The 21145-nt window shown below is 39.2% G+C and overlaps 2 protein-coding genes across 11 annotated transcripts in view; both read left to right on the plus strand.

The window, feature by feature from the left end:
• The first annotated feature begins 279 nt into the window (after window positions 1-279).
• On the plus strand, window positions 280-7434 carry LOC130912063 (carbohydrate sulfotransferase 10-like). The gene is made up of 5 exons (XM_057829857.1): window positions 280-373; window positions 455-492; window positions 920-1127; window positions 1355-1436; window positions 6888-7434. The coding sequence occupies exons 1-5, from the start codon at window positions 280-282 to the stop codon at window positions 7432-7434; spliced, it is 969 nt and encodes a 322-aa protein (XP_057685840.1).
• Window positions 7435-17506: 10072 nt separating this feature from the next.
• Window positions 17507-21145, plus strand: part of LOC130907238 (mitogen-activated protein kinase kinase kinase kinase 4-like) — a 35184-nt gene continuing 31545 nt past the window's right edge. For all 10 annotated transcript variants that reach the window (XM_057822087.1, XM_057822115.1, XM_057822098.1 and 7 more), the window contains exons 1-2: window positions 17507-17769; window positions 18085-18150. In XM_057822087.1, the coding sequence (XP_057678070.1) occupies window positions 17713-17769; window positions 18085-18150 (123 nt within the window). In that variant the 5' untranslated portion in view covers window positions 17507-17712. The remainder of the gene's footprint in view (window positions 17770-18084; window positions 18151-21145) is intronic.

A 21145-nucleotide genomic window follows, 5' to 3' on the forward strand; every position in this document is an offset into this window, starting at 1 on the left:
ATATTTAAAAATAGTTGTTTCTGAGCAATTAGTCTTGTACCCTTGAACTGTAGTCTCAAACATGTTCTATATATTAGCAAAAATGAAGTGCAGTTAGGGCCTATGTCCCAATAAAGAAAACCCCATTCCTAGTACAATATATTACGTAATGTTTGTTCTGTGTTTTATAGAGTACTTTGAATCAGATTAGTTTTGAATTTGTGTTTTGTCACGCATGTATTTCCAACATGACAATATTTTGTTTGAATAACAATTTTGCTTATCCCAGAAAATTCAAGGATGCGGTTCCTCTGGCGAGTCGTCTTGTCTTGCTGTTGGATGCTGATGATCCTCACTGTGTTTGGTAGGCTTCTTAGCCCCAGAAATGCAAGAGGTGAGTTTTCATTTTAAAGGGAATCTAAATGCACAAATACAAAATGACAACTGTTTGCTCCTGTTTTTTTTTTCTCCTCAGAAATTGAGTTACATATCCCAGATATTTCTTTTAATCAGGTTGGTATGAACTACCCTGCAGTGGATTTAGAAAGTGAGAATACCATTGTTGAAATACCATGTTTTTTTTTCCTGATGTAAAAAAATGACTAAATATATACATGGGTAATTTATATAGTTTATATAAATATAAACTTTTAAAAATATTTAGCGTTTGTGTGCGTTCTGGAACACAAACAATAAAGGACTTTTCAAAATTGACCAAGTTCACTCAGCATCCAGTCAATTTATTAAATGTTTATTTTACAGTTAAATTGAATTGTTTTATGTCATATTTTATAGGCAAACAGATTAGAGTGAATGCATAGAAAGTAGTTCAACAGGATTTTGTCAGAGCCACTGTAATTTCAGTGACAATATTGTGCCAATTATGTATAACATCATGATCACGGAAATGAAAGGCAATTGCTGTTTTTGCTATTTTCAGTCCATGGGGGTGAAGTGGCAGATGGTTATTGATCAGAGGAATTATATACTCAATGCTGCATGCAAGAACAAAACATATTGGGGTAGCACCCATGTTTCCAAGTCGCTCTTAGAGCACATCGTTGTCTGGGACCGACACAAGACCTTGTTCTGCCAGACATCTGATGTGGGTGACAATGAATGGAAGAAACTCATCGTTGGTCGAAGTGGTAAGTAGTATGAGGACACAATGTGACATACTGGTTGTGGTTGGTGTTAAATATCCATTGCTGAAAGAAGAGGTGTGTTCAAAGAAAAAAGAATGCAACCGCAAGGTGCCTAATGGTAATTTTTCAAGGATAATTATAGATATCCTACCTTTACGTTTAAATTAGAGTGATCCCACCGCTCAGCATTTCGTCTAATTTTATTTGTTTACATATTATGTTGTCGGCAGGCGCCTTTTCCGATGTGAATGACCAGGAGAAGGACAACCTGCGCCGCCTCTCATCAATGAATTCTAAGGAAATAAAACACAGGTGGGTCAAAGTGATCTTTCCAATCAATATTACAATGGTTCACACTGTGTGGGTCACACAAATACCAATAAAAAAAAACAACAACAAATATGACCCTGACTGTACACTCCCAATCAAAAGTTGACAAAAGTCATCATGCTGATGTCTCTAAAACTGGTGTATTCAAATGAAATTCAAAATGTTCTAACATCAAGGTCCAGAAGATCAGAATGTTGTGGTTATGGAGCATTATATTTATTGTGACATATTTTCAAGTACATTACAGTATATCAACATCTGCTTGTAATCGATACCTCAGTCAAATCCAGTTACTGTAATTTAGTTCAATTCAAATGTCATAATATATATTATATATAAAACAATATACATTATATACTAGAGAATGCAATATTGGAGAGATTTGGTGTGACGGGTCACTTCCTGTTTATAGTGGGGCATTTCGGGTTCACTTCCTGTTCGTATTGCATCACTTCTTGTTGATATGGGGGGAGTTTATGGGCTTATTAATTGATGATTTGGAGGCATTTGGGGTTCGCTTCCTGTACACTTCCGAGTCACTTCCGGTTAAGGGTGGAAAGCAATAAGAGAGAAAGGAAGTGTTTGTGCACTTGAAATGAATGGCGAATAAGACCATTGGAAATTAATAGGCATATTTTTGGCAAATTTTGGCCCAACCATACATTTTCAGCAAAAAGTGTGAAGAACTATTGTGTCCCTTAGCGTCCTGAATTGTTTGATGTATGAATAATGTGATTTAGTGAAAAATTGTAGGACAAGCAGCGTTTTGACACCCCCCCCCCCAAAAAAAACAAAACTGTTTTTAGGGAAATGATCATTTGTCATGTGTCAAACGGAAGAGAGCCCTCGTCGCGTGAGAATTTTGGTCGTTTTGGTGTATGAACAGTGTCAGTGTATCAAATGGTTTAGGCTGGGTGACACGCCGAAGAAATGCCATTTAAAATAATATATTAAAGATGGTAGTTTTTGCATTACATGCAAAGCTACCATTCATAATAATTTCAAAATCTATACTGTATATGTATGGCGGAAAACACTCAGGTGACTTGAAGTTCCGTTCTGAGACCCCCAATTTGGCCAAATTCCAAAATTGTCCTACATGCATGTGTGATACATCATTGGAAAGCTTAAAATCTCAATTTTGGGGGGGAAGAAAAATATTAAACAGGAGGGCATTTCAAAAAAAAAAAATTAAACCCCTGAATCCTAACACGAAGTGAGAGCATGAGACAGCATAATTAAAGACACCATGGTTTTAATGAGATATTGCGTACTTACCTTGTTTCGATCCAGAACATCCATGTCGCACGTCTCACCGAGTGTCAAGACTCAAGACACAGCTGTGAATGGCCACAGCCGGACTATTGGGGGATTTTTTGGGTGAAACACGGTAATACAACAAGGGTCGCAATTCAGAAATCGCAGACATCAAGGAGTCAATGAGATTTTCTTTTTCAAATATGTACCCTTTTAAACGTTTTTTTTTCTTCTTTGTTTGGATCGATTATTTATCATCTAACCCTTTATTGCCAAATGTATCACATTTGATACACCTAAAATTTCATGAATTTGAGAGTAAATCAGTATTTTGACATTTCTTTTTGAAAAAAAAAAAAAAGATGGATGCAAGTCAACACATGCATCTGCAGGTTCCATGAGAAAAAAAAAACAGGATTTAGCTAGGGTTGTAGATATTAGAGCGCTTATTACACATATTCATTCATTAGGACCTTATTTTTCAAATTTTGGGATTCTCTGATCATTGCTTCATGTTCCAGGAATTTAAGGGCTAAAATGCGGGGGAAATTTGACAGTAACAAAAAATACAACTAAGCAATAGTTATAAGGTAGATATCTGTGACCTATTTACAGACACTATTTTTTTCATTGTGATGTAATTTGTTTAAAAGTTTAAAATATGCGAGGGAATAATTTTATAAAGTTTTTTTTTTTAAACTAAATATTAGACACCAATTAATGATTCTAAGCTAAAAACGATAGACATTTCGAATAATAAATATAATTACTTACCTTCCTTTTATGGCTAGGTTGAAACAAAAGCAGTTGCGCGGTGTCTAAAACGGACAAATTAATGCACCATGAAACTGCTATGGCAGCATATAGACATATTTTTCAATCAAAGACAACAGTTCTTTTGGCTTAAAATACAGCAGTTTATTTTAAAGAGGGGTGCAAGAGCAGAAACTGCTTTTTCAGCTTTGTGTTTATACATACAGTAAAGGTCAAATGTTTGGACCGACATCATTCAAGGCAACAAAAATGAAGGTCCCAACCCCATTGATAAAGGAATAAATTCCACTAATTAACACTGAAAAGGCATACCTGTGAGATCAAAACCCATTTTAGTTGACTCCTTCTTGAAACTCATCAAGATAACAGCAAGAGTGTGCGAAAAAGTAATGAGAGCAAAGGGTGGATACTTTTTAGATTCTAGAATATAAAACTTTTTTTTGTTATTTCACCTTTTTTTTTGCTAAGTACATAATTCCACCCGTGTTCATTCATAGTTTTATTACCTTCAGTGAGAATTTACAACGTAAATAGTCATGAAAATAAAGAAAACGCACGAATGAGGAAGCGTTATATACAGTACAGGCCAAAGGTTTGGACAAAATTGGGATTTAAAAAAAAAAAAAAAAAAGGTTTGGACATGAGTGTACAGGTTCAGTGGAAACAGTGTCATGATTGGGTAAAAAAGGCACATCATGCTGTCTCTCCCAGGCTGGTGATGGTACTACAACAGATTTTTGTCCAAGCTAAGCAAAGAGTTTGTGGGGATGATTTTGTTTTTGTATGTACTTTTGTATGTTTGTTATGCCCAGAGGTGCGTAGTAACGTGTTACATGTACTCCGTTACATTTACCTGAGTAACTCTTAGAGAAAAATGTACTTCTAAAAGTATTTTTACTAAGCCATACTTTTTACTTTTCCTTGAGTAGATTTATGAAGAAAAAACGCTATTCTTACTCCGCTACTTTGGGTTACACAAGAGTCGTTACATTTTTCCTCTTTATTCTGCATATTAGATTTATTATTTTTTTGCTAGCGATGCTACTGCCAAGAGTAGCGCTACTAATTTCACCAATGAGACGTTGCAACAATACTCACATGATTCCATTAGACCAATCAGACGCAAGCTTGCCATTCAATGGTCACGCAAGCCTGTTCAATCACGCGTCTTTAAAGCACCGTAACAAATGAAATATTTGACATAGAGTGCTGCCCTCAACATGAATCGAAAGCGGCTATTTAAAACTCTCTCCCAGTTTTTATTTCGCACCGATTCACCACGGAAAACCGGAGCTATGATCCTTTTAATTTCATAATAGCATAATAGTAATTATGACGAAACTACAGTATTCACTATTCAAACTAGGAACTATATTCTCTACTAGAAGGCAGGGCACTCATGCTATTTGGACGAATAATGCTTCATTACTTTTTTTTCCCCTCTCTTTAAATTAATCATTAAAAAAATATTCCTTTGACTTAATGTGGTTATGTAATGGGTTATTGTACAGTATCATTATAATAACAGTTCATATAGATAAGTTAGTGCTGAGAGAGAAAAAAAATACCATTAATTGAAAAAAATCAAACAAAAATAAGCATTTACTCAAAATGTTACTCATTACTCGAGTATTCTTTTCACTGGAAACTTTTTTACTTGTACTTGAGTACATTTTTTGGATGACTACTTTTATTTTAGTAACATTATTTTGAAGTAACGCTACTCTTACTTGAGTAAAATTTTGGCTACTCTACCCACCTCTGGTTTTTCCAGTTTTAAGCACACCATACATTTTAAAAGCAGCAAAATGACCATTGTCAGTTTTAAAGACCAAATGTGAAGTAATTTCATAAAATACCAAATAGGGTCACAATTAAAGTAATTAAACATTTTCCAACAAATAAAGCATGAAAAAATAATTCATATAATCGCGTTTCCGAAGTTCGAGCCTGAAAGGGGACGAACCCGAAAGTGATACGTCACGCCGAGAACAGCGATGGCAGCTCTCCATACGGCCGCCACACAAAGCCCTTCAAACAATGATTCAAACAGCGATATAAGCGATAGATCGAGCGCAAGTGAGGAGATCCAAGTTTTTGAAGAGTTGGAGGAAGAGGAGGAGGTTGGAATTTTATGTTGGACCGTACATGTATGAGCCAGACGCTAATCAGGATGCAAACAATGTGCCCAGACTACCTGACAGGGAATGGAGACAAGACCCATCGAGATTACAAGATTGGTAAGATATAGGCTGTTATTATTTTTATGATTTGAAGCATGTCAGGTAAATAAACCACCTACTATTGCCTGAGATAAAAGAAGTTTTGACGAATCCCCTAGCTAGTTTCTACTGTTCATTCCACAACACGATCGGGGTTTTGCCTCGAGTTACCTTTCGGCTAACGTCGCTACCTTCTACTGTTCATTCCACAACAGTTGGCAGACCTGCTTTGACAAAGCCATCAGTCATCTATCCAAAAATCATACTTACTTTTTTGCAAATCCTTGATCATAAGCAGACCGCTGTTCTTCCAAAATCTCCTACATCGGCGAAATGTGCTACATTAGTCGAATTTGACACCTAAATTACTACCGTGCGCTCTAAACTTGTTTTGTTTCGATGCATACAGGCAGAACGTACTTAAAAAATGCCTTAAGAAAATACTTAAATGTAGTTATATCAAATAAGGACGGTTTAAATACGTACGTGACTAGTGTGGTCAACTGCTTCAAAGCTAACACAAACAAAAACACAATGGTTGAAAGTATTAGAGGGTAATACAATCAAAAAGTATCTTTGAGGCAATGAAAAAGTTGTAAGAAACTAAATAAAAACAGAAATAGTGAGTACTCGCCGCTTCTAACTGATGTGCGCATGCGTGCGGATGGTTGCGCAAGCGCGCTGAGCATTGTGTAGGACGTTTCGCCGCGTAGTAAGGAATGGCCGAACACCGGTTGAGAAAGCAGGCATCTTCGAAGTGTTTGTAGCAGAGAACACTACTCGATGATGGCGTGAAATTCATTCGCTTCGTGCGAACGAAAGATGTCCATTTACGTGCCCTGCTATCCTTTGGCCACTCATACAACTTTTCTTTGGATTGAGAACAATACATCGTCACACATCGCCATGGCATCTTACCGAGAAGCAATGCAACAATACTGTGTGTATGACGGACTTCCCTCGCAGTTCTCGGTGTGACGTCATTTCCAAAGATTGTCAAGGAAAAGCATTTTCGTTGTCAAGGGCGTTGCTATGGGTTTAACAAATAATCTGGAAGGGTTGCGCTAAAAAAAATAAGGAAAATATGCTTATAACTGTTTAGCCATTGATATTATTGAAAACATGGTTGGCCAAACAAACTTATCTTTAACACTGCATTCATGTGTGTTGTGTTCAACAGATTGGAAAATTACTTCAAGTTTTTGATCGTGAGGGACCCATTTGAGCGTCTGATCTCCACATTTGAGGACAAGTTTCTGTTCAACAAACCATCTGAGCCTTGGTACAAATACATTATTGGTCCTGCCATCATTCGCAAATACCGCAAAGGCTTGCCCTACCTCAATGATATTGGTTTACTCTTTGATGAATTTGTCCGATACCTGGGGGACTTAGAAGGCCAAAAATCAATAGACTGGGTGTTTGGCCATCACATCATTAACTGGGCACCTTATGTGGAATTGTGTATACCGTGTGACATCCACTACGACTTCGTAGGCCACCTTGAGACACTGGAGCTAGATGCCCCCCACATTCTGAGCAGAGCGGGTATTGCGCAGCAAGTGCGCTACCCAACCATCTCTCCTGGTATTTTACTTTACAACAAGACCAAGGTGCAGCGTTACTTCTCAGGAATCAGCAAGTGGGACATCAGAAGCCTGTATGCACGTTATCAAAGGGACTTTGAGTCATTTGGATACCCAGCACCTGAGTTTTTATTTAACTGACATGCATAGAGAGGATATTCCTATTATACAGAGTGACCTAAAAAAACGGGAACTTTTTGACAATCCATCAAAACCAAGAATGATGGGAGAATAAAAAACTGTAATTGAAACCTTAAAACATGCCATGTAGGCCATATTTTTAATGGCGTCCTCCTGAATGATGAATGATAGTGTGAATTTCATTCTGAATTCACCACTTGTACTTAGGGATGGGAATTGATAGGATTTTTACGATTCCGATTGCATTATCGATATTGCTTAACGATTTGATTCTTTATCGATTCTTTATCGATTCTAATTTGGGGAAAAAGAAGAACAAACGTTTTGATTAGCATTGAGTTTGTTTAATCAGAAGTCACAACCTTACAAACTCACAACAAGGTCAAAAGAGGCCCAAAGCCTCAATATTAACTGTGGCAATAAGTGGCAAATGCACAAGAATGTGTAACATTTTACTGAAACATTTTTCTAATAGAAATAAAAAATATTGGTATATATTGGCATATAGGTCGTTGGTCTGCCGTTGGCAATATGTGTTAAACTTGCAGGGGTCCCCAAACTTTTTCCAGTGAGGGCCACATAACTTTTCCCTTCTCTGATGAGGGGCCGGGGTCAGTTTGTAACAGAAAAAGTGTGACGATTGCAGGAGTGCCTAAATGTCAAAAAATTATTGTTTTTCAGAAAGCCACAATCAAATAACCCTTTCTGGATATTTCACGGAACAAAAGTAAATAAAATAAAAATAATAATATAATATAATAATAATTAATAATAATAACACTATTAATCAAATAGATAATAACCAAATAACCCTCTCTGAGTTCTTCACACAAAAAGGCCAGAAAATAAATAACACTATTGAGTAAAAAAAATTCAAAATGCTATCTGGTATTGTTCAGAGGGCCCGACCAAATGTCGGGGCGGGCTGTACCCGGCCCGCGGGCCGTAGTTTGGGGACCCCTGTTAAAGTGTATTATTTACCAGTATATTGAAATGCATGCCTTTTAGTTTTTATGGTGCTTTCACGCTCAAGTGGGGGTGCCCTTGCGCTTCCTCACGCGAAGAAGAACGCGCTCACGTGAAGAAGAACGCGCTTACACGCGAAGAAGAAGAAATGCCGCATCCAAGCGAGAGAGCGAGTTAGTGAGAGAGGGAAGCACTGCTACGACCCTACGTTCTTTCTTAATGTTTGTAAAATATCTACAGAGGCAACGCCTGTATGTATCATCTTTTGTGTTGTTGTTGTGTTTCCACTCGCGATCGGACACTTAAATCCAGTTGTGCAGTGGTTTGAACGATGTGCTAATGCTAGCGAACGCATGCTAATTGTGTTGTTATTACTGAATTAGCAGCTAATCATCGCTGATTTACGTTGATGCAAACCTGTTTGTTATTGGGGACAAAATGGATTTGTTTCATTTCTATTTTTAGTTTCACTGTTGAAGTGATGGTTGAATAAAGTCAGCAAATTATACCAACGTCTTCTGTATCGTCATTTCGGAGTTTAGCTAGCTGTATAGCTGTCTCGGTGAGGACAGTGCAGTCTATTCCCTCCCGATGCAGTTATCTCCACCTTCCCTCCCGATGCAGTTATCTCCACCTTGCAATGATTGCAAGTCGTGTTGTTGTAATTTTTCCTCGTGAAGTGAAGACACACTTTCGAGCGTGTGAACCTACGTGCTGTCATTGTTATGTTTACGGCTGCAATGCTCGTGCTAAACCATCGTAACCTTTCATTTTCACCCTCTTTCCTGGTGAAGTGTAGCCAAACTTTGGAGCGGGTGGTTCTTGGCGCCACTTTGGAGCGGGTGGTTCTTGGCGCCATGCCAGTTTGATGCGTCTGGACAATAAGACAGTCACGACGCAATATGCGTCTTCAGGACTCGTTAAAGGGATCGTTAAGGCTTTTTCATTGTGATGTCGAGGCCTCGAACACTAGGAACCGGTTCGGAATTGGAATCGGATTTCGATTCCCATCCCTACTTGCACTAAAATTGTCACATTATGCGGGTCAAACATTTTTTTATTCACTGAATTTTCAGGTAGAAATGGCACCACAGTGGTGGAAGGTTTACCACACTTTTAAAAGTAACTAGACTAGGGGGCTTGAATCAGACAAAGCATTTTCACTCATGGATGCAGCCCTTCATAGTGTGTCTATACACACCCAACTGCCACTGCAGCAACAGCTTTCCAATCAAGTATATGCAAAATAGCTTGCTTACAGACTTATTTTTAATAATATACATTTTCCAATTTCAATTAAAATTTCCTTGTCACATTCGGCTGCTGGTCATTGTTTTCATTACAGAGTGTGGGAGGTGATCCTTGGACGTAGGTGCGTCTAATCTTATCAGTGGCGTATTAAAAGGCAGGCAACCCAAGCAAGGGTTGCTGAGGTATTGTCTTGCTGGTCGCCATTGAACACTTTTGTACTCCTGAGCTTGTTATTTGCATTAAGGCTGGTTTCGCCCCTGCCTTAGTTCGTTTGTCTGCCGCCCTCGTTTGGGATCCTCTACCTTGTGCAGGTATTTGAGTGTATTTGTGTTACCGTGTTTTTTTAGTTTATAAGTCGCAGTTTTTTTCATAGTTTGGCCAGGGGTGCGACTTATAGTCTGGAGCGACATATGTGTGAAATTATATACACATTATTACATCATTCCACATGTTATTTTGGTGTTTTGGATTGACACTGATGGTTTGGTAAACTTGTTAGCATGTTCTTTATGCTATAGTTATCTGAATAACTCTTAATAGCTATGTTACGTTAACAAACTGGTCACGTTCGCATTTCGTTGTGCATGCATCATGTAACATTATCATACTGTACACTTCATTAGTATGTTGTTCTCTATTGTTTTTTAGATTGCCATTCAAGATGACATATCTGTTCTATGTGTTGGATTTTATCAAGTAAATTTCCCCCAAAAATGCGACTTATACTCCGGTGCGACTTATAGATGTTTGTTTCCTCGTCGTTGGGGATTTTATGGCTGGTGCGACATATACTTAGGTGTGACTTATAGTCCGAAAAATACGGTACTTTTGTCACCTTGGTTTACCGTCGGGTTAGTTGTAGTGATCTCTGTCGACCTGTTGTCACGGACCCTTTTTGTGATCTCTTTTTCGCGATCGCGTGTTGTGTTTGTATTCAATAAACCTTTTGAAAGTTTCCCTTGTTGTCTGCTTTGGGGCCCAACCTTCCTAGGTTGTTCTTCAGACAAATAACAAACAAAAATGTCCACAATACATACAGGGTGACCTTAAAAAAGGGAGCTTTTTCAAAATCTAATAAAACCAAGAGTGATGAAAGAAAAACATTTTATAGTATTTAAAACTTTAAAATATACCATTTAAGAAAAAAAGATTACTTTTTTTTTTTTTTTAATAACGTCTTTTAAACGGTGTCCTCCTGCATGAATGCATTCTTGGAATATGCTGTTGAACACTGTTGGGGAAAAAAAAAATGTCATTTTTTTTTCAAATGTATTAGCAGACATGAGCAAGTGTCAGCACTGCGAGACGATGACCTTGAGCAAGTAAACAATCTGCTAATGGTTGGATGGATTTTGTGGCAAAATAGAAATTAAGATACAATCCAGAAGAACATATATTTGGTGAGACAGATTAATATTACATTATATGCAATACACTTCAGGAGTAGAAGGACACTGCATCACCTAAAAATGGTGTTTTAACAAAGGCTTAAGATCCTAAGTAAGGTTTGAAATCACGGGTTTAAAAATGTGGGTTTTAAACTGGGGTTAGCGTTTCAAATTGGGTTTAAAACCAAGGTTCGGGTTCAAAATTTGGGTTTTAAACCCAGGTTAGGGTGTAAAATGTTGGTTTTAAAACTGGGGTTCGGTTTCCAATGTTGGTTTCAAAACCAAACACAGGTTAGGTTTTCAAATTCGGGTTATTTTTCCGGTATTGGCTTTAAAACCAAGGTTAGGGTTTGATGTTGAATAATAAAACAAGGGTTATGGTTTCAAACTAGGTTTAAGGATTCAAAAATTTTATTTAAAACCCAAGTTAAAGTGTCAAATTTTAAAAAGTGTTAAATTGAGGGATGGTTTCCAATGTTGGTTGTAAAACCCAGGTTAGGGTTTCAAACAATTGTTAAGGTTTTAAATCGATGTTACTGTTCCAAAATCGTTTTTAAAAATCAGGTTAATGTTTCACACCTGGGTTAGGGTTTGAAATTAGAGTTAAAAATGAGGGTTGAGGCTTAAAAAAATGTTTCAAATTAGGGTTAGGTTATCAAACTAGTTTTAGGATCTCAAATTAAGTGTTTAAATCTGTTTAGGGTTCCAAAATTGGGTTTAAAACTCTGGTTATGGTTTCCAATTAGGATTTCAAACTAGGGTTAGTATTCCGAAGTAGGGTTTCAAACTACCGTAGTAAGATTTCAAACTAGGGATACAGTTTCAAATTAGTAATCGCTTGAACTCAGACATGAAGGCAAAATTTTATGCTTGATCACATCTCTTTCAATCATATTATAGGATATATAGGAATCCAGAGATCTAGAACGATATATCTTTCAGTTAGTGGCTTCCCAATCTCAACCAGGTGTGGGTGCGATGAGTCCGACCTGGACCCTAATGCTGCGTTCATACCAGCCGCGGTTTTTTCTCGGTCACGCATTGGGTTCCAATACAAAGTCGATGTAATCGCGTGTGGAACGGTAACAGACGTGTCAGGCGTGATGCATTGAATTTAAGTGCTTCAGAGAAGATGGGTGAGTTGATCTTTCTGCGACAGATTTCAGCAGCAGTGGCTGTTTTAGGGGTGGGGCCAAAGGGGCACTGACCTCACATCTAATTTGAATGGCCCGTGAAGTGCACCTCTTCCCATTTTAGCACAAAGCATTGCAATCGGTGAATCCTTCTCTTCTGAAGTGTAGAAATATTAGGATGAAAGTATTTTTAGGAGAGAAATGTCATAAAATTACGAGATTAACATCAATTTATGACTTATTTTTACATTAACGTGAACTGAAAGTTGTTCGGAGTACATGGGCTTCTGGAAACGTAATAGGTGGGTGTGAACACAAAACAGTATTTGGCGATGAGCGTAGTGTGAGCGACGCGTTGTCATAAAACAAAACAGCCGGTATGAACGCAGTATGAAAGCTAAGCAGGTGGCTTGCGAAGAATTTTATGCCAGCTGCGATATGTTCGCCTGCTTAACACACTAATACAGCTCCGCGCATCATCACATGCTTTTTTAATCCCTCCCCTCGCCAGGGGCGCTCGAAATCACTCACAGTAGGGGGTGCAGAGGATGTTTTTTTTTTCTCCCAACCAAAAACAGCCGTTTTGGTCCAAATTTGTCATGCTTGCGCGTTTTCTCCATACATGGCGTGCACAATAGCAGTACACACGCATTCTGGATAATTTACGCACTGCTACTACAAAGACGGTGTTCTATTTCACCTGCAGTGTGTGTAAGAGTTTTTGTATTATATTGCAAATCCCCACAGCTAGACAGCGCAGTGACACATGGACAAATTTGAAAACTAAAAGGGCCAATAAGCCTCGGTTTAACACCCCCTTTTCACAACGCAAAAATAAGTTTCACACGAATATCCAACAGTGCTCTGCACGGCGGCAGCTCAACAGCAACAACAAACAATAATATGGCTACAATTCAAGCATGTCTTACCTATTTGAAGACACCAAAGGACAATCATTTTCATTTTTGACCTCGAATTGAATTTGTGAAAATTTCGCTGTTTTTGTAAAGAAAAAGTCGCTAATTTGTTTTTGTGCCATGTTAACACCTCCTCTGGCAACAGATTACTTTTCCGTTCCAATAGACCCTACTCATGTGACGTCACAACCACGCCTCCGCGCCATTTTGTCCGTCTACTCGTCGTGTTGATGCATTACCGCTACGTAAATTCCTCCTATTATGGCGTGTTTTTCTGCTCGTTAACATTAATAATCAAAACGGTGAAGGCGTGTATGGCGGTTGGTTGCAATAACAGAGAAGATAGACGGAGAGACTTGAAGTTCTACCGTGTTCCAAGAGACCCGGAGAGGAGAGCGAGATGGACTGCTGCAATTCGACGAGAAAACTGGGCTCCAAACGATTACCACGGATTATGTAGTAGTCATTTTATATCTGGTAAGATGCATTTAATATATATTTAGAGGGTTTTGGGCTGATAACCACAATTAAGATCATTGCGAGGCTAATCGCCGACAACATACAGTTTCAAATTCAAGATGCTTATTTCTCCCACCATCATCACATTTTGAATAATATTTAGCTGGTACCAAGTGAAAGAAGCTGGCCTCGTCTACGGATCATCAGTTAAACAGGTGTGTCCAAACCTTTTGCAAAGGGGGCCAGATTTGGTGTGGTAAAAATGCGGGGGGCTACCTTGGCTGATTTACATAGAACAATATATTTAAACAAAATTTAGCAAGCCCTTCTGTGTGTCACATTTGCTTTTTTCATTTTTTAAAATTCATAATTTCAACAGTCTCGTCTTTGTGGCTTTCTCTTTCGACACTCGGACTCTTGCGAAATACTGCTGCTGTGAAAAAATAAACGAGCTTCAAGTTGCTATAATTTCTCGCTGCGTATCTTCCCTGTAATGTTGTCGTACGTGTCAGCGTGTCTTGTTTAGTAATATTGCATCACACAGAACTCTTTGAAAACAGCGACTGTCTCTTTGCAAATGAGGCAGACACAGTTGTTGCGTGTTTTATTGAAGAAATAGTCCAATATACCACCTATCCTTGAAGCGTCGGCCATCGCAGTCAACATTTTTTTTTTTTTTTTGATTGTCGCCATTTTAGAAATCACACAGGGTAATGTTGCTTAGAGTGCTGCTCTTAAAGTTTTTCAAACTTTCATGAGAATAGGCTGATTTTGTGTGGCCAAGATAGTTGTAGATATCAGGGTAGCAGATGTCAGGCAGAGAGGGCGAAGACAGCTGGTCGAAAAATATCGATTTAGGCATCAAATATGGATCTGGCGAATGGATAGACTGAAGCTTTTCCACATAACGCCTTTTATGCAACGCATCCAATGAGTTTACAGCGTCTGAAAGCACCGGGGCTTCCATGAATTGCTCTATAAACTGAATGACTAATTGAAACCATTGAGAATAGGGCTAAACAGAGACGGACAATATGGCGGCCGGATACAGCGACACGTCATTCTGTGACGTTGGTGAGTAGGGTCTATAGCGCCTTATTCAACATGACCTGGTAGCAAGCAAGGTGTCAGTTTAACGAAAAAAAAAAAAAAAACAACTAAATATTTAATCCCCGAATATAAATAGGCTATTGTTTCAATGTTTTCATTATTTTTTTTGTTTAACACACACACAAAAAAAAAATCTACCAAAACACTTTTTGTCCCTCCCCACCAGAGGATGCTGCAGCGCCCTCAGCAACCCACTTCCCGCGCACAGGTGCGTAGTAACGTTTTACATGTACTCTGTTACATTTACTTGAGTAACTTTTTGAGAAAAATGTACTTCTAAGAGTAGTTTTAATAAGCTATACTTTTTACTTTTACTTGAGTAGATTTGTGGAGAAAAAACGCTACTCTTACTCCGCTACTTTGGGTTACACAAGAGTTGTTACATTTTCCCTCTTTATTCAACATATAACATTTTTTTAAAGACAGCAATGCCAAGTAGCTGTAGCAGCTGTAGTAGTAACAAATACCTCTACGGATTTCACCAATGAGACGTCGCAACAATGATCACATGACTCCATTATACCAATGAGGCGCAAGCTTGCCGCTCTATCTTCACGCCAGCCGGTTCAATCATGTGGTTTCTTTAAAGCACCATCAAAAATGAAGTATTTGACATAGAGCGCTGCCCTGAACATGACTCGAAATCACGGATTTTACCATCTCTCCCAGTTTTTATTTGGCACCAATTGACCATGGAAAACCGGAGACATGATCCTTTTAATTTCAAAATCGTAGTTACGAAGGAACTCTTCACTATTCAAACTAGGACCTATTTTCTCCACCAGAGGGTACTCATGCTCTTTGGACGAATAATGCTTCATTCATGTGATTTTTACTTCTCTCGTCGGAATTCAATGATTTTTTTTTGGTTTTTTTTTTTGGCTTAACATGGTTATGTAATGGGTTATTGTACAGTATCATTATAACAACGGTTCATATAGAAAACTTTGTGCTCAGAAAAAAAAAATGTTTAAAAAAAAAAAATCCAACAATAATGTAAGCAGTTACTCACAATGTTACTCATTACATGAGTAGTATTTTCACCAAATGCTTTTTTATTTGTACTTGAGTACATTTTTTGGACGGCACCTTTACTTTAGTAACATTATTTTGATGTAACGCTACTCTTACTTGAGTAAAATTTTTGGCTACTCTACCCACCCCTATTCCTTAGCCACTGTGCCTCGCTCACATGAAAACATTGCCCCCGCATAAGCGGATTTTAAGGGGGGGGGCAGGCCCCCCCTGGTGTCCGAAAAGTTTCATTGCATGTAATTGACTTTCCTATATATATAAAAGTTGTAAAGCAATAAAACTGCAACAAAAATGAATGAAATTAACAAAAAAATATATTTTTATAATGGGTCAAAATTATTTTTCGAGCATCTGTGACGGTCATTTGCTTTGCATATAATTAAAAAAAAATGTGTATATATATATATATATATATATATATATATATATATAAATTAGGGCTGTCAAAATTATCTCGTTAGCGGGCGTAATTAATTTTTTAAATTAATCACGTTAAAATATTTGACGCAATTAACGCAGATGCCCCGCGCAGATAGATTTAAATGACAGTTCAGTGAAACGCTCACTTGTTGTGTTTTATGGAGTTTTGCCGCCCTCTGCTGGCGCTCGGGTGCGACTGATTTTATAGGCTTCAGCACCCATGAGCACTGTGTAAGTAATTACTGATATCAACAATGGCGGGCTACTAGTTTATTTTTTGATTGAAAATTTTACAATTTTTTTTAAACGAAAACATTAAGAGGGGTTTTAATATAAAATTTCTACAACTTGTACTAACATATTTCCTTTAAAAACTACAAGTCTTTCTATCCATGGATCGCTTTAACAGAATGTTAATAATGTTAATGCCATCTTGTTGATTTATTGTTATAATAAACAAATACAGTCCTTATGTACCGTATGTTGAATGTATATATCCATCTTGTGTCTTATCTTTCCATTCCAACAATAATTTACAGAAAAATTTTGCATATTTTATAGATGGTTTGAATTGCGATTGTGATTAATTACGATTAATTTTTAAGCTGTAATTAACTCGATTAAAAATTTTAATCGTTTGACAGCCCTAGTTTAAATATATGTGGTGATAATAGGGGGGGGGGGCGCCAATACATATGTTGCCTAGGGCACCAAATTGGTCAGGAACGGCCCTGATTTATGTGAAAATGATTTTGGATTCTTAGTCGCTACTGTTACGTCAAGCTCTTGCTGCTATTGCAGGACATACAACAAATTGATTGTAAGTGCATGGTGAGTATCATTCGAGCCCCCAGAGAGCTGCACATTGAGCATCACTTCTGAGTCGGCTCACTTGCCACACCCTTGACGACCAATATTGACAATGAAGTCTTTCGCGCGCATGAACACAAGCGTGCTCTGGTTTATGCTTTTCATTTCTTCAACATTTCTTGTCGAGATGCAGTTCGGCTATGGTGTAAAGTTTGCCGTATTAATAATAAACTGAACATCTTGTCCGTGCAAAATGTGAGCAGGCCCAGATATGTATTAAGTGTTCCGGTGCGGTGCTGAAAATTGCGACAAGCGAAATGGGCAAGAACAAATAAACGGAAATAGGCTCCTTATATTTTCAGTATAACATATTCCGAGAAAAAGGTTGAAGTGAAGGCCCGTAAAAAAATAGGAAATTACCTCTGTTATTGGATCTATAAACAACATTGATGATTTTTGAAGGTGTAAAAATTCTAATAAATGAGAAACATGATCGCAATGATTAGAAAACTCGTCCTCCAAACGGGCGACTTTTACGTAGAAAAGTTGCTAGCGGAAGTCAGTAACCCTGCTTGAGGGCAGCGGCTCCGGCTAAGGCGGCTAACAGGGAGTCCGCTGCTGCCACCTCAACATGGAGTAGTCAAAACCCAGCGGTCACTGGCAAGAAGCGGATCCCACAGAGCGGAATAAGCTTCGTCCACTTATTCTTTTTCCACGGAAGTCCTCGCCAATGAGACACCCGTGGACCTTTTAGTAGGTTAAAAGGGAACGCGGCTCTTTTTTTGAAAGATGGCGAACGACTCCCCAGCTAAAAGTCTAGTAGACATCGACTTGGCGTCACTGCGGGTGAGTGCTTTCGACCCGAGACCGTGTGTTTTTCCTGTTTTCGTAGCTTGTATTTAACGCAGTTCGACAGAACACACGCCGAGCGGTGTGACTAATGTGAGCGGCCTTCACAGACTCCCCTTGTCTCGGGAGAAGCGGCGAAAACGAGCGCTGAGCCGCCGCGAGGTGTTGCCGCTGTATGCTTTTCCTTTGTTCCACATGTATTTGGCACATGAGGCTTAAGCAGGGAGCAACAGCTGGCTCACCGCGCACAACGCTCCTCCGAATAGTGGACATCTACTTGTCTTAACATTCCCTCTGTTTTTTCTCTTCTAGGATCCAGCTGGGATATTTGAATTGGTGGAGGTGGTTGGAAATGGCACCTACGGACAAGTATACAAGGTTGGTTGGAGGCGCAGTGCGTTCGCTGTCCTGCAGGAGACAGATGATTACCACAAGCTTGTCCCCCCCATTTTCCCATTACTGATCACCTCCGTGAGAACTCAACATCTCCCGTTCACAAATGGAAAGCTCGCCGATGTAGATACATGACATCACTTTTGTCTAAGACCCAGTAGTCTCACCCTGGTTTGTTATCTAATGTGAGCTTCAGTTTGTCGAGTGATTCAGACAGTCTGACATCATTCACTTGTCTGTTAAGTCTTTTGTCATTCATGCTTTGTCATCTACTTATCTCATTGCTGCTGACTAATTTTCATTTTCTACTCGCATCTGTGCAAAGTCCAGTTGAGTGAAGGAATCCCACTCACAGTGGCAGTTCAGTGTCTGGTGTCATGTTTCATTTCTAGAAATGAACTTTGCTGGCTGTTATGAGGAGGGAGACAGTAATGTACTGTATAGTCCCTTTCACATATGCCGAATCACAGTCAAAATCCTGGGATTTAAACGGGCAGCCCTTGTATGTGAAAGCAATATCCCGGGTCGACTGACAAGGAGATTACGCGGGCATTTTACGGGTCGCGTCTTTGTATAATGCCCGGGAAAGACACGGGATTAGGCGTATGTGAAAGCATGCGTTAAATTCCCTGGTCACAGCATGATGGCCGATGACGTAAATGTCATGGCGGACCGATCGTCACTTCCTCTTTCTTCGCAGTAAGGCAAAAAGCGGTAAACAAACATCGCACTCATCAACATAGCAAGCTGGAAATAGCTAAATTAAACTGAAAACATAACGAAATTAAATAGCTACTGGATCGTAGAGCCGAGGAAGCGAGGCCATCGTCCATCTTTGGAAATGTGTGGTTTATTGCCGATGTTAGGGTCCGCAACTGCGGAAACAAAGTTGTACCTCAAAGCAGAAAACAACGGAGGGGATGTACAAGGGTTCATTAAATACAAATAAAAATACATGTGATTGCTGTAATAGGGGAATAACACAATGGGTCAATTGACGGGGATCAATAATGAGCAGTATGTAAAGAGCTGATAAGACAACAAAACAAATACACTCAAATACCAGCGCAACGTAGGGGATTTCAAAACAAGGGCGGCAGAGGTGTCGAATGGTGCCCAGCAAGTTAATATCTGCATCCTTCTCTTGGATCACCTTGGCTTGAATACAGTCTTGATGAGCTTGAATTGGCTGCAGTTACGACGTCGGGAACGCTCCCACAAACGGCTCTGTAAATTAAAATAAAAAACAAATCAAAAAACGATTTGACCAGGATTGTGACAGCTGATGCCGACCAAAAATTACATAATGTCCGGGTTATTAAATCACGCCAGCAGCCCTCCCCACACACAGAGCGCCACTAGGCAACACGGGACAAGTCTGTGAAAGTGTCCAACCAACGTCATTCCCGGGATATCGCTACATGCATGAACGCAATGACGCGGGTAAATCCCGCGTCACCTTACACGGGAATTTACCGGGATATGTTTGTGAAAGTGGCTTAAGTTTGGTCCAGGGATTGTTGTTGCATCAACATTAACGGTATACATGCATGAGCAATTTGGCTAAAGTTACACTAGAGTTCCAAGTTTTTAACTCCAAAGTAATGCTGATGTTCTGCTCTTTTGGCTGTTGATTTACATTTTTCCAGTACTGGGGGGGGGGGGGGGGGGGGCGTCACTGCGGTCAGTCACTGCGAGTCCTACTAGTTAAAATGGATAAGATGGCTACATTCATACTACAGGTCTTAATGCACGAATCTGATTTTTTCGTGTTTTTCCGACTGGAGTGAGGCATTAACTTGATGGTCTGAACGTGACAAATCGCATAGAACTGGACCACTTCAAATCCGATCTGGGTCACTTTCGCATGTGGTTCAAATCCGATCTGGGCCACATTTTTCCAGGCTGTCGCGACGGTCTGTACTGTCCAGTCTCTCAAATCGGAATTCATGCAGTAATTATGCAATCAAAAAGCGAGAGAGACGCTACGGTAGCGGTGCAGCTGTGCGTTATTAGCGCCTAGCTTGCCTTGAACACTTTTAGGAAGGGTCGGACTTGACAACAGTCATAAAAAAATAAAAATGGGTTGAGGATAAACCTGAGAATGATCGGTTTTCTGTCTGCTCCATATAAGCAATATTTCAACATTGCTCACACGGTCGAGAGTCGGGGCAAAATGCCCGTATGTGTGTGTGACATGCACGGACAGGGCGTGCATGCTATCGATCCATATACTTTGAATGTAAGACTAAACTGGGATTAGTTATGTCTTTTATTTGTGTCCTCTTTTTAAAAAGCAAAATATATCCCTGGAATGACGGATGACAGCCAGCATGTGTGGTCATTTGTTTTGATGCTTCTACGCATACGGGTCGTCTTGCTCAGCGCGTGTCGGACTGCGAATTAGTGCGCATGCGTAATACTTGAATGGTCTCAATGGACAAAGGCAGTCTGAACGGGCACTCAAAAAAAACAAATACGACAAAAAATTGGATTTGTGCATTAAGACCTGTAGTATGAACGTAGCCGATGTGTATCGCCGTCAACAGCAACGAATAAGTTGATTGATACGTATTCAACATGGTTGAAGTGCAGTATATTTACGTGGAGGCAGCAGCGACAACAAAGTCAACCTTTATAAATTAGTGCAAATGGAAGCTATATATGTGATGGGAATGTGAAACACTGACTTGCAAAGGGCAGGCGTGGGTCTATGTAGCTACCGTAGCTTGCTGCTCTACCCTACAAGACATCAGCGATCCAGATGATTTTTGATGGCTTACTGTATTTCTTTCTAAACGTCATCTAAAATGAATAAACACTCCAGTAAACAGAGTAAATCACTTGATCTAATCCAATCTCTTTGAGTGCAGAAAATCTGGGGGCCTGTCATTTGTCGAGCTCAACCATAACCAGTCCAAACAGCGGTAGTTGTTTGCCCAAAATACTGTGGCTATGAGCTTTTGAGAGGCTACACTGT

The sequence above is a fragment of the Corythoichthys intestinalis genome, chromosome 2, assembly GCF_030265065.1.
Source record: "Corythoichthys intestinalis isolate RoL2023-P3 chromosome 2, ASM3026506v1, whole genome shotgun sequence".
Lineage (NCBI taxonomy): Eukaryota > Metazoa > Chordata > Actinopteri > Syngnathiformes > Syngnathidae > Corythoichthys > Corythoichthys intestinalis.